The sequence below is a fragment of the Maniola hyperantus genome, chromosome 17 (genome assembly GCF_902806685.2).
Source record: "Maniola hyperantus chromosome 17, iAphHyp1.2, whole genome shotgun sequence".
In the NCBI taxonomy this organism is placed as follows: Eukaryota; Metazoa; Arthropoda; class Insecta; order Lepidoptera; family Nymphalidae; genus Maniola; species Maniola hyperantus.
Window position 1 is genome coordinate 779,932 of NC_048552.1, and position 13,484 is coordinate 793,415.

The 13,484-nt window shown below is 40.1% G+C and overlaps 1 protein-coding gene across 1 annotated transcript in view; it reads right to left on the reverse strand.

Moving 5' to 3' along the window:
* LOC117990003 (fibrillin-2-like) overlaps positions 1-13,484 on the reverse strand; it is a 79,107-nt gene that overhangs the window by 39,009 nt on the left and 26,614 nt on the right. Inside the window, exons 2-10 of the mRNA XM_034977425.2 lie at positions 12,836-12,987; positions 7,442-7,524; positions 7,183-7,299; positions 5,902-6,006; positions 4,885-4,992; positions 4,155-4,333; positions 2,787-2,948; positions 2,361-2,448; positions 1,907-2,062 (exon numbers count right to left, since the gene is read on the reverse strand). Of these exons, the coding sequence (XP_034833316.1) occupies positions 1,907-2,062; positions 2,361-2,448; positions 2,787-2,948; positions 4,155-4,333; positions 4,885-4,992; positions 5,902-6,006; positions 7,183-7,299; positions 7,442-7,524; positions 12,836-12,987 (1,150 nt within the window). The remainder of the gene's footprint in view (positions 1-1,906; positions 2,063-2,360; positions 2,449-2,786; positions 2,949-4,154; positions 4,334-4,884; positions 4,993-5,901; positions 6,007-7,182; positions 7,300-7,441; positions 7,525-12,835; positions 12,988-13,484) is intronic.

Sequence of the window (13,484 nt, forward strand, 5' to 3'; positions counted from 1 at the left end):
CAGTATGTTTGTGTGCGCAACCATTCTAATGAACTATAAAAAAATTAGCCTTAGTAAATTCAAACAGTATTTTGGGCCCTGGCTCTCCGTCTATAGTATACCGCACTCCCCACGAGACTATAGTGTTATTTTTACAAAATTTTTCAGTATTAGATTTAATTGCATAGGACATAAGGTTCGATTTTTAAGAATCATGTGATAGTGATTGCGGTTCGATTATCGATATCGATGAAAACATTTTCTTTATTATTAACGACTAAATTACCGTCTTCAAGTCAAGTAAAGAATAGTTATTATTAATTACCACAATTTTTTCGCTACCTATACTTGTAATAAAACTGGTCGATTTCTGTGATTTCACGTACTTAATACATTTAAAAAATATTAAAGCAACGCAATTTTAGTGATAGGCGAGAAACGGGGTAGGGTGTCGCTGAACTGGGTAATATGTAGCTAAAAGGTGTACCTTTCTCAAGGATGAGGATTAGGTAATAATTTATCATAATCGTTTTATTTTTACAGATTTCGATATTTTTACAGAGAGAATCGCCAAGAATATACATAACATTAACCTAATGGTAAATAATGACGTGTTAAAAATAGAAGAGGCCACCGTGTGTGTTTACTAATTTATTTTCATAGTATCATATCTGTCTTATGGAATTTTGCTGTGGGGTAAAAGCGGCAGGTATTGAGAAAATTTTTGCATTGCTAATTTGTAAGGGCAATACCTACGTGTAATATTTAATAACTTACGTTTAATTTTTTTGGACAAAGAGTACACCATATTGGAATTACCATGTAAACCCAATGTGCAATAAATAAATGATTGATTGGAAAGAAAAAAACATTTTATTGATTGATATACCTACTAATTATGTTTGGTAGGCTTTTGTGCGGTCAGGTTTATTTTGTATTATATAATAATATAAGTCATTAACTTGGACGATCTAACCTAGGTTAGATCGTCCAAGGTCATTAATAAGCACATTTTCACTATCGAAATTTTAAATGAAAATTTCGTTATATAAAAAAATACAAAAGATTAAAAATGATATAAAATAAGTAAAAAAGTATGTGCATATTTTTTAAATAAATATTTTTCTTATTTTTACGTTGCATTATTAGTTTTTGGGATAATTACCTATTAAGTGAGGTGAATGTATGCAAGAATACGCTACGCTGATCAAACACTGGTTTTAAGTAATTAAATACGAGTAATAAATTCTTACTTCTACTTTTGTTTCTGAAAAACTATCGATATATTTTAAAATATCGATACGGTAGCATCGCAAATCAATTTGACTGTCTTACACTCGTAATGTCTTTGTATGTTGATGTATATAACTTATTAGTGTGCGTATAATGTAGTAGTGTTGAAGATTTAGATATGTGTGTGTTAATAATGACACAAAACTTTGTTGAGTGAGTGTGTCATGTTGTCTATGTAGTGTTTCCTCGTCCCGCACCAAAAGTGACAGAAATTTTTATTCGAATATTAGGCGCGTTACAAGTCCATAGGTTAGATCGTCCAAGGGATTTCAAGAAGCAAATAAATTATAATCCGGGTGTTAAAAAACTCGGCGAGGTTCATTTACGAACCACGCAAAATCTTAGATCCAGGTGGTTTGACTTAGGAAGTTTACTTCAAAGAGGCAATCACAATTTAAAAGTGCCCAAAATCAAATCTTATGTTTAAGGCTGAGATCTATAGAGCGCACTTTGACTTTGCTCAGACTTAAGACACTGTTAAAACGAGACAGCGCCATACCACTGGCATAAGTCTGTGTCGTTTTAACTGAAACTTAAGTTTAAGCAAAGTCAAAGTGCGTTCTATAGATTTCAACCTTATAGTCAGGAGGTTATGGCTTTTGAAATCCTTAGGAAAACTCTGGTTAAGACTTACTTGAGCCTCTAGGTGGGCAAGGTGTGCACAGATCACCCCAAGCTCTTCCCATGTTGTAACCGCAACAGCAATCTCTGTTTGAAAGTGGCATCGGCAGTCTGTCTGCACATTCGCCTGTATCTCCTAAATACGTAAAGCAACTTCCCACGCGACCATCTGAAATAAACAAACATAACTTGAATAAGGATTAAAAACCTAGTCTAGTGCCAAAACGATTTAGAAAAATAATATGGAGATTCAGTATGCTTCATGAAAAAGAATATCAGCAAGAAAATAATGGCAGTTAAAATTTCTTGGCCCAAATGGATAATGACATGAGAAAGTAAGGACGTCAGAAAAATGAACTCAACATCTCACAAACAAAATTTTATGATGATTTCCATGTAATGATGGGTAGAAAATTAACTATTATAATTTTGCTAAATTGAAAGGTTGAAGATTTATATGTAGTTACCTATACAAAACTTCTTATCAGGACTCGGAATGAAATGAGGGTTGCAGAGACAGTAGTAGTCGCCTTCCGTGTTCACACATTTTCCGTTCTAAAACATAAACAATAAGTATACTAAGGTTAAAAGAGTAGAAAATTTAGAGCAGCAACTATAAGAAAACTTTGAATTCTGACCCTCAGTAATTTTTTTTAATTTATAGACTAGGTAGCACTTCGCTGCAAACAGACCTATCGGGGTGTGATGATGCAGCTTAAGATGGAGCACGCTTGCCTAGAAGATGCCTATTCAGTCTCGACTTGAAGGTACCCTAAAAGCGGAGGGAAAAACTGATGCCGGTTAGAATACGGAACATGGCGTTCCATATCCTAACCGGCATCAGTTTTTCCCTCCACTTTTATAAGCGGTTCACCTATGAATTTAAAACTTACTGGACAAATATCTGGGTCCTCACACTCGTCAATGTCCTCACAATTGTTGCTGACTCTATGCCTCCTCTGGCCCGGGGGGCACTCGCAAGAGAAAGACCCGATAGAGTTGATACATCTTCCTCCTTCGCAAAGACCGGGTACAGCAGCACATTCATCTATATCCTGCAAAGTAGATTTTATGACTAATCAATACAAGTGAAATGTTCAATTATTTTATTTATTTTATTGCACGACTGGCTTGCGCTTGATGACAATAGTGTCTAATAGTTTTGCTTACATTCAGTCCAAGTACAAAACTCTTTAGATGTGGTAAATATCATCATCATCATCATCATCATCATCATCATCATCATCATCATCATCATCATCATCATCATCATCATCATCATCATCATCATCAACCGATAGACGTCCACTGCTGGACATAGGTCCCTTGTATGGACTTACACACGCCACGGTCTTGCACCGCCTGAATCCAGGGACTCCATACGACTCGTATGGGTCTACCGACGCTGCGTCTTCCGGTGCAAGGTCGCCATTCCAGCACCTTGAGACCCCAACGTATAATAATAATAATAAATACACTTTATTTGCACAACCACAAGAAGGATTACATTAAAGAATAAAAAAAACACAGACAGAAGGAAGATACAAAAGGCGGCCTTATCGCTAATTAGCGATCTCTACCAGGCAACCTTGAAGATTGGAAAGTATAAGGAAAATTAGATTGCAGGTGGTGTGTAATATACTAATAAACATACATTCAAATAACTGATACATACTAATACATAAACCACTAATACATGTATTAAATAATATGTATAATACCAATATACTAATAAAATAGACTAATATATACTCCATAATCGTACTTAAAGAGAAACAAATATGATTGTCGTCTTCAGTTTGTAAGATAATGATTCTGCACTGCAGTTTTAAAGGAGTCTAGTGACTTTGATTTCCGTATGGTCAATGGTAGTGCATTCCAAAGTTCAACAGCTCGCACAGTGAATGAGTTGCCATAGAATTTCGTTTTATGACTCGGCGTTTCTAACATTAAGGTTCGGCAGGATCTTATGTCGGTTTGCACTCCAAGAAAACTAAACTTCTCCTTGAGGTACGTATCTCGGTTTTCCGAACTATATGCCCTGCCTATTGCCACTTCAGCTTCGCAACCCATTGAGCTACGTCGGTTACTCTAGTTCTCCTACGGATCTCCTCATTACTGATTTGATCACGTAGAGAAATAAGCATAGCTCTCTCAGTCACCCGCTGAGTGACTCTAAGCTTTTTTATGAGGCCCATAGTTAGCGACCATGTCTCGGAATTATGTTAAATATTGTTGAATATCGAACTATGCAAATTCACCTGGCACTCCTTGGTAGCCAAATTCCTCAAATGCCCAGTGGGACAGTCCAGGTCCCCGCATCGTTCACAGGGATGTCCCCACGCCACTCCCACCGTGGCACAGCACAGCTGCTTGGTGCAAACCACTCCTTCTAACGCTCCCGTACATAATGCTCCTCTTGTGTCAGTGTAGCAAGGCCCTAAAAAAATTAAAAAGTCAAAGCTATACCTGAAACTTTGGTCAAAAATTATCTTTTTCCAAATTCGATTTTTCTAAATATGAATAACCCATATAATATACCGTAACTAGCTTATGCCCGCGACTTCGTCCGCGTGGACTACACAAAGTTTTAACTCCTATTTCAAACCCTTAGAGATTGAATGTTCAAAAATCCTCTCATAGCGGATGCATATGTTATAATAGCTATTAGCCGTCCAGTAGTTCGAGCTGTGAGTTGATAGATCAGTCAGTACGTCACCTTTTTTATAATATTAAAAAAAAAACATGGGGTTGAATATTCAAAAAATGCATTCTGAGCGGATGTCTACATCATAATAGGCTATCTACATACCAAATTTCAGCTCAATCCGTCCGGTAGTATGAGCTGTGCGTTGGTAGATCAGTCGGTCAGTTAGACAGTCAGTCATTTACCTTTTCCTTTCATATATTTAAGAAGAAACGATTGCTCACTTTTGGAAAAAAAAAATCTAGCCAGAAGTAAAATAAGAAATATTAACGATAATATTTTACCTGTCCGTCTGTCAATTTCACAGCGTGTACCAGAAAGGCCATGAAAGCACACGCATCTGTCGGGCGCTATACACCTTCCGCCGTGCAGACACGGCTCGCGGCAAATTGCTGAAACATTCATACATTTTAAAGATAAACTGTCAAGAATTTTGAACTCAAGGTGTGAGGCCAGTGGCGTAGCTAGGAAGGGGCTAGGCGGGGCAGTGCCCCGGGACCCTCAAGCCCTCAAGAGAGCCCTCGAATCCTTACCAGAAATGCTTGATCGAACTGAACTTTTGAAAATTTCTCCCATTTATAAAATAAACTAGCTTATGCTCGCAACTTCGTCCGCGTGGACTACAAAATTTCAAACCCCTATTTCACCCCCTTAGGAGTTGAATTTTCAAAAATCCTTTCTTAGCGGATGCCTACGTCATAATAGCTATCAGCATGCCGAATTTCAGCCCGATCCGTCCAGTAGTTTGAGCTGTGCGTTGATAGATCAGTCAGTCAGTCAGTCAGTCAGTCAGTCAGTCACCTTTTCCTTTTATATATATAGAAGAAGAAGAAGATATGACAGGTTGCAACCCGGGAATGGCAACTCAGTTGACATTCGGAAGTTATACCTAGGGAATTCCCCTAAATTATTTCTGTGGGTTAGCAGTGTTGTCAATTTGATGAATAGCGATATATGCGTTTTATTATTCATCGATGTGGGTTTTATTGTGAATTTGAGTAAAGATATTTTTTGAGAAACCTTACTAGATTACCAGTTTAGATAGCAGTGGGGCTCCATTTTTTAATTACCCCAGGTCCCTTGGTTATCTAGCTACGCCACTGTGTGAGACAAACCCTGCAATCCTAGCATATCTAACTCTTGTCAGTGCAACAACGATTTCTCGCTTTTTTACCGACAAAGATTTGCAAAGACCGAAAAAGACGTATCTCAACAAATGCTCAAGCGAGATAAATGAAAAATAAGTATCCAGGAACATCCAAGGAATAAAAAGAATCTAAAAGTTGTAAGTAATTGCTTACGTTCAGTACAAAATTCTCCGCTCCAGCCAGGAGCACAGGAACAGCTACCATTTGTGCAAGTGCCGCCATTCATACAAATTCTCCTACATCCACCCCTCGTCCTTGCTGTGAAATATCAACCATTCAAATTAATATTTAGGTAAGCTCTAAAGTCTAAACAAAATTAGTGAAGAACCCTAACGAACTTCTCTATAAGTAAAACTGTTAGGTTTACAAAAGCATTAGGTACAGTACCCGTAGTACAAGATTTTACGCCTCACCAAACCAAACCAAATTCGAGAGTCGAAATACTTCCGCGTTACAGTAAACTGGATCTTAATTGCCTTGTTTTAAAGCTCAAGTTTGTCTACACTTCTACAGCCAGCGCTCCAAGCGGAAACATTGCGAAATTAAAATGAGTGGCATTGAATATTTGACTTCAATTCAAGGCTGTTTAGGTCCATTTTACTGTAACGCGGAAGTATTTCGACTCTCGAATTTGGTTTCGTTTGGTGAGACGTAAAATCTTGTACTAAGGGTACAGGTTACTGAGCCGTGATAGTCTAGTAGTTAAAAGACGTTACATTTTACGACAATCGCCAAACTGGTGGACCAGTTTGTTAACGAGCTTAGTACATTACTAAACTTATTCTTATATTTATAGTACGCGACAGGTCGAAATGGCAATGGGGGTATGAGTCGGGGGGGGGGGGGGGGGGGGGGGGGGGGGCATCCCGCACACCCGCACGTCACCCGCACCGGGTGTGCGAGGCGTCCCCACCCCGATTGCCTTGACCTGTCGCGTATTATACTTATCCTCTAAAAACCATTCAGATGAATAAATAAATAAATAAATAAATAAAATCTTTAATATCTTTACAAACATGTAGTTTAACAAGCTTTAGTGTAAGGCCCTGCCTCCTGAGGTAGTGTAAACTGTGTTTCAGGAGGCAGTGTCTTCCCATAATCATAATATTATTTATATTAAACATTGACAACTACTTAAAAATTAAAAACAACTAAGTAGGTACTTATAATTGCTAATAATATTTTTTATTTCTATTTTAAATATCGTATACTAAGAGCATGTTATTTTTGGTTTTTTGTTTTTTGTTTTTTTTGTGTGTGCAGTGTGTGTGCGTGTGAGTGAGTGAGTGTGTGTGTGTGTACGTGCGTGCGCGTGAAACTATTTTTAATTAATTATTATTTATTTAGATTAAATACTAAATTAAATAGGTAAAAGTCAATGAAAAACCCTTTTCTCTAAGTAGTCGACGTAGTCTTAACCCAAGTATTCCTCACCAGGGTAAGGGTAAAGTCCCCCTCCTCCGCAAGTGGGCGCTTCGACCCCGCCCGGACAGCGGCACATGTTGGGCGCCACGCACGAGCCCGGCGAGCCGCAGTCGGGCCGGCACAGAGCTGGAAACCAGAGGAAAATACAATATTCAAGTTTCTGTATTACAAGTAGAACTTCAGCAAAATGCACATCGAACTAGCTCTTTTTAGGGTTCCATTGTCAACAAGGAACCCTTAAGTTTCGCCATGTCTGTTTAAAACTTACGAACTACACAAAGTAAAGAGTTGGGCCTCGACGTCCATCCGGGACAGCAATGCGTGCTGTTGCGGGAGCGGCACACGTGCGGACTGCAACAAAATACAATCATTTTTAAATGTAGGTAAACACACTAGGTACCATAAAAATTGTTAAAAAAATACAATAAGATACTGATAAAGTAAATAGAGCCATTGGTTTGTCCTTCAATCACGTCGCGACGAAGCAACGGATCGAGGCGAATTTTTGCATAGGTATAGTAATTGAAGACCAGAGAGTGACATACGCTACTTTTTATCCCAAAAATTCTAATAAGTACATTTAGTTGTATATAGAAGCAGGCGTTATTTTGCGGAAGTCCATGATATACAATGAACCAAAAGCTTAATTCGCTATAATCCGCTGAAACAGGACGAATCTGTATGGTGCAACATGCAGCATGCGAAATGCACCGCCCGTCCTCCCACTGCTAAACATGCAAGAAAAAGCAGCCAACAGGCAAGCAATACGCACCACCACCACGCACCATGTTTAGCAGTGGGAAGGCGGGCTTTGCATTTTACATGCTGCATGTTGCACCATACAGATTCGACCTGTTTCTGCGGATCATAGAAAATTTGTGTAAGTTGTCAATTAACTACGTAAACTAGTACGTGAGTAAAACTATCAGGTGTTATCGCAGCCTTAAAACAAGTAATATTTAATTGAACGCACATTACTCCACAAAGTTAGAGTGTACCCGGGATCGAGCCTCCAACCTTCAGGAGGGGATGTCTTAACCACTAAGCTATCACGGTTAGATCCTTGAAATATTTTTGTCTGGTGGGAGGCTTCGGCCGTGGCTATTTACTACCATACCGGCAAAGCTGTGCCGCCACGCGATTTAGCGTTCCCGTACGATGCCGTGTAGAAACCAAAGGGGTGTGGGTTTAATAAAAACTGTCATACCCCTTCCAGAGTAGCCCGCTTTCATCTTAGACTGCATCATCACTTACCACCAGGTGAGATTGCAGTCAAGGGCTAACTCCCGGGTCACAGGTGAAAACCAGCGTCAATGCGTGTTAACGCATATGCATGATGCAAGACATTAAGCTGAGCTGTACACCCATTTGGGGTGGTGTCACAGATGAAAATGTTACATTTGTACCTACTTTGTTTTTATCTGTGACAGCAACAACAAATAAATGCATTTGCTTTCTTTCTTTCTTTCTTTCTTAACTTGTATCTTTAACAAAAGCTGTAGCTACGAAGTATTACGAAACAAATAAGTTATGTAATAAAGCAATAACTAACGACACTTGTACACGAGTAGGTGTCGACGTAGTTAATGATAGCGGCAACCTTGTAACGTCTCATCAGCTGTCCAAATTAAAGCATCATAATCAATTCGCTACGGTTTTTGAAACGATCGCAATGTAGGTCAAATTGCTGATTCAAGACTCGGATGCCTAGGAAGCATAATTAGTAAATATGATCCGGTTCCTTTAATCCTTGAAAACAAAGTTTAAACTATATTTTATAATTTTTTATAGTTTTTACCAAGTGTAGGTAAAAACTATAAGAATTATAAAATATAGTTTTCAAAGGAGATTTCTAAACCACCGCTCCACGCGTTTTAGAAACAAACATATCTGTGTCTATGATTTGCCAGGGTTTCATCAAATTGTGTAGTTTCAAAGTTACACGGACTCAAAGAAAAAAGTGTCGTTTACGGATTGTGACGTCTATTATTCACCTTCCGTACAGCGTGACGTTCAAATCATGATTTTTTAATAATCTCTCTCTCTCTTTAATAATGAATTCTAGCCACATAAACTACCGCTCTACAAAAAATCACTCCATTTTATTACTACAGTCCAAGACAATATAAATATTAACTAAATGACTTCGTCATTTTTTCATTTAAGTAAAACAATGATAAAGCAAGTTTAATTTTAAAAAGTAAAGCAGATGATAAAGACATATTCATTAATAGCGAGCAAAAATTACATATTCAATGAAGTCCAGATAAGAGAGATAAATAAAGTAGGTCCCGCAGTTGAACCAGTAGGTATCACTGCCGAATACTACAGTACGTACGCTTAGTACAAGATTTTACGTCTCATCAACGTTGCTAGAATTCGAGATTCAAAACACAATAACGTCAAAGTAAAATGGACCTAAAAAGCCTTGAATTAAATTCAAAATTTCAATGCCACTGATTTTAATTTCCGCAACGTTTCCGCTTGGAGCGCTGGCTGGAGATGTGTAGACAAACTTGAGCTTTAAAACAAGGCAGTCAAGATCCAGTTTACTATAATGCGGAAGGTTTTCGAAACTCGAATACTATCAACGTTGGTGAGACATACAATCTCGTAGTAAGCGTACAGTAAGATAATACGGCGTGGGTGGTCAATGGTCATGCATTGCTGATTTTCACGGTTTGTGTTTCAATTTCGGAAGCTTGACTGTAGAGAACAGAGGAGCTAAAGAGCGGAACGGAGCCAGGATCACTGGGACAGGTTATTTTGTCAAGGCCGTGTCACATAATAACGGAGGGTTAATAATTGTGTGAATGTTTCGTATTTAGTGATCTTGGGAACCGTGAAAGTGTTCTGGTTGAAACCTACCTACCGAAGGTGAACGAATTCTTAGCACCAAGTTGTGCTTATAAAGTTGCTTAAATCTCAATAGGGTCTTGGACTGTAATAGGTGATAAAATGAAGTAATTGTTTTATAGCGGTAGTTTATGGTTTAAAAAATTAAGCGCGTAGTTAGCGGTTTAAGAAATTCACCAAAATTATGACTTATGAAATTATTACCATGCTTATATTCTGGTATATTATGTATTAGTGACATTTAATAGTGTTTCATTTTGGTAATTGATCATTCAACGTTGGGTGTCTCTCTGTGAGATAAAATCTCTAACGAGGAAATACGTAGGAGAATCAATGTACCTAACCGACACAGCTCAAGAGTTAGCGAGATGAACTGCTCTTGAGCTGACCGATAGCCGCTGGGGTAGACGTGTTCTGGAGTGGAGACCGCGTACCAGCAAGCACACTGTAGGATGACTTCCAACCCACTGGACTGACGACCTTAAGAATGTAGCGGAAATTGAGTGGGTAGGGAAGGCGAAGGACCGTGTTTGTGGGACCACTTTCGGAAAGCCCTATGTCCAGCAAGAGACGCAAACAAGCTTATTGATTGTGTTGAAAATTCCGTACGACTGAGCAATCAAAGATCGTATGACGTATCCAATTTTCTTACAAAAATTTAAAAAGTATGAAACGAAATCTAAACGTGAGTTCTTAAGGTCTGAATTCAAACAATTTAAATTTCTACAATTACAACGTCGTCTCTCGAGGATAACAAATTGTAGTACAACTCCCATTATAATAACCATAATGGTATAACATCCTGCAAATGATAGCGCGCTGATTTCCATAATACGGCAGAGCTTTACCAAGAATTAGCTCCACGGATGTAAAATCTGAAGTTAACAGACATCGCTTAGGGTATGTGTACACGAACAGTTTTCACGCAGTGAAACTACTAGAACGGCTGGTGCTCTATTTTGTAGGACCCTTGCGCATATTTTACGCGTTTTTTAATTCTATTAATTTATTTAGATGTTGCAATAGTCACATTAGATTTCGAACCATGCTATTTTTGTTCATAAAGGCTCGTAGCTATCAAACGAGGTGATCTTTTCATCTACGAGCGAGATTTCGAGTGATCCAACGGAAACCGCACCAGTGGTCTCCCGGACTAGCTACTAATAACTGTGCGCAAAATGAACCTATGACAAAGAAGTCGTAAGCAGTGACCTCCTTGTGTGGTTAACATCCAATCTACTCGCACGAAAATTTTATACTCAACGTTTCTAAAACGAACCGCTTAGGTTTGGAACGCCCTTGCCGGCGTCTGAGTTTCCTGCCACGTATAACTCGAAAAAGAGAGCAAAAGTGGACAGGGAAGCACTTATCTCTACCAGTGACCCTTGGCAGCGCGAGAGGTTAGGGAACTTAAGTATAGGCAAGAGTGAATAGACATCTTAGAGGCAAGCGCGCTCCAACTTCGACATGATTGTCGTCAAGCGCAAGTCTATCCTGTATTTTAAAAAATAAGACGAAGTAACGCGCGCTAGCGGCGCGTTTAAACCTCCCCGTGTACACTAGCCTTTCGAATACTGCATAGAGCATTGTAAACAGTAAATATTCATCGTACGTCCACGTGGTGCAGGATCGATGCACCCGCGATTAGCGCGCGGCTACATTCTCTCACTCACCGCGCGTGAGTCACGTTTCCTCGGAGTCGGACGATCCCGCGCCAGATTCGCGACCGTTTCCATGAGCGCGCCGATCTTGATTTATACGTGGACTATTTAAACATGAGATTAGGAAATCGGAATTACAAATGGCTACATTTCTTAGTCGATACCGTATTTCTTCCACATTCCGTAGGTACTATCCCTTATTCTGATACTATACCTTAGCTGAAAATCAGCGCTGTATGTTCTTGTGCAACAAGGCATACAGCATAATGCCGAGCTGGGACCCTTTTTCGGGTTGTGCCATACATGACAGTTTGTTCCGGCGCTTCTTTTGCTTGAAGCGCGTTGGGCTTATGCTCAGGTGGAAGAAGCGCCGGAATAACCAGCTCTTAGTTTTAAGATGTGATGTGTGGCACAGTTTTGTAAATAAACGTCTTTTCTTTCTTTTTCTTTCTTTGTTTTATTCCGTACCACAAGTAAGTCATATTCACTGATACGATTCTAGGAGTTGCGAAGCTGAAATCATGTAATGGCAATAAGTAGTTACCACGAAGCTCAGAGGAATGATAACAATTGGAGCCCCGACCCCATGATGCTTAGCAGCCCTGTACAAAAAGACGACGTCTGTTTTAGACCACCCACATCGAACAACGTCATCAAGCGAGTTTCGAGGACGCACTGATTTCAAGTGGTACAACCCACTAGCTCCCATTGCCTCACCAAACTCGCGGTTATACGAGCCTTACCGTGGGAGAGCACCCGTTTGTTATACTCTTTGGCGTGTTTCCTGGGGCGCCTTCTTGACTCTCTTCAAGTTCTTTTCTTTCTGCTTCCTTGTCTCTATTTGACTTTCTCCCCTTTCTGGGTCAGACATCACAGTTACAGGAGATTCCCGTCACCATTCTTAGTGTCTGCTGTTACGCACTTCCTCTCCTGTTATTTTCTCGCTCTCACTCCCCTCCTTCGTCAGTGCCATACTTCTGAAGAGCTCGGCCTCATGTGCCACGCGTGCGCACCCTCCCGCAGTCCTCGGAAGTGACTGAAGTAAGTGAAGTGGAGTTTCAAGTGGTACAGAGCTGTGCATTGTGGAAGTTTCTCTAAGAGGCCTGTGTCCAGCAGCAGCAGCCTCATCGCCCTACAACACTTACCCAACAAACTGTGTGTTAGCGCGGTCAGAGAGCGTGCGTGCGCCGCGTTGCCAGTGGCGCGGGCGCGGCGTGCTGCCCAGGCGCGGGTCCGCCGCGGCGCCGAGGAGCAGCGCCAGCGACACTAGCAGCAGCCTCATCGCGCCACCATCACCCTGCAACAAACCGTGCTGTGAGGTGCATGGCCGAGATCAAACCCCGGACGTCTGAAATAGCAGGCGGTCGTCTTAACCACTAGGCCACCATGGTTTTGGCATTAAAATATATACTTAATTATATTAGTAAATAATACTTATAATGCAAGCACCAGTGCGGCGGGTCGTCGCTCCGCGTTATCATTTCGGCACGATGCCTTGACCCCACCCCCTCCACCCCCTCCCCCCCCTCCCCCCCTCCCCCTCGATATCACATCGCCGCTGTATGTTGTGATGCATTGATTCCCGGCTAATTATACACGTTGATAACAATTGTTTTATGTCCGAATATAAGTTTATTTTTAAATTCTTCGAAGAACAACCGATCCGCGAAAATCCAAACTGTATACCTAGGTAGGTACCTACTCTCAACTTCTCCAAAGTCTTTACAAAAGAGCAATAGTTATACTAAACAATATTTTTTTAAATTCTTCATTTCACCCAAATAATTATTTGTC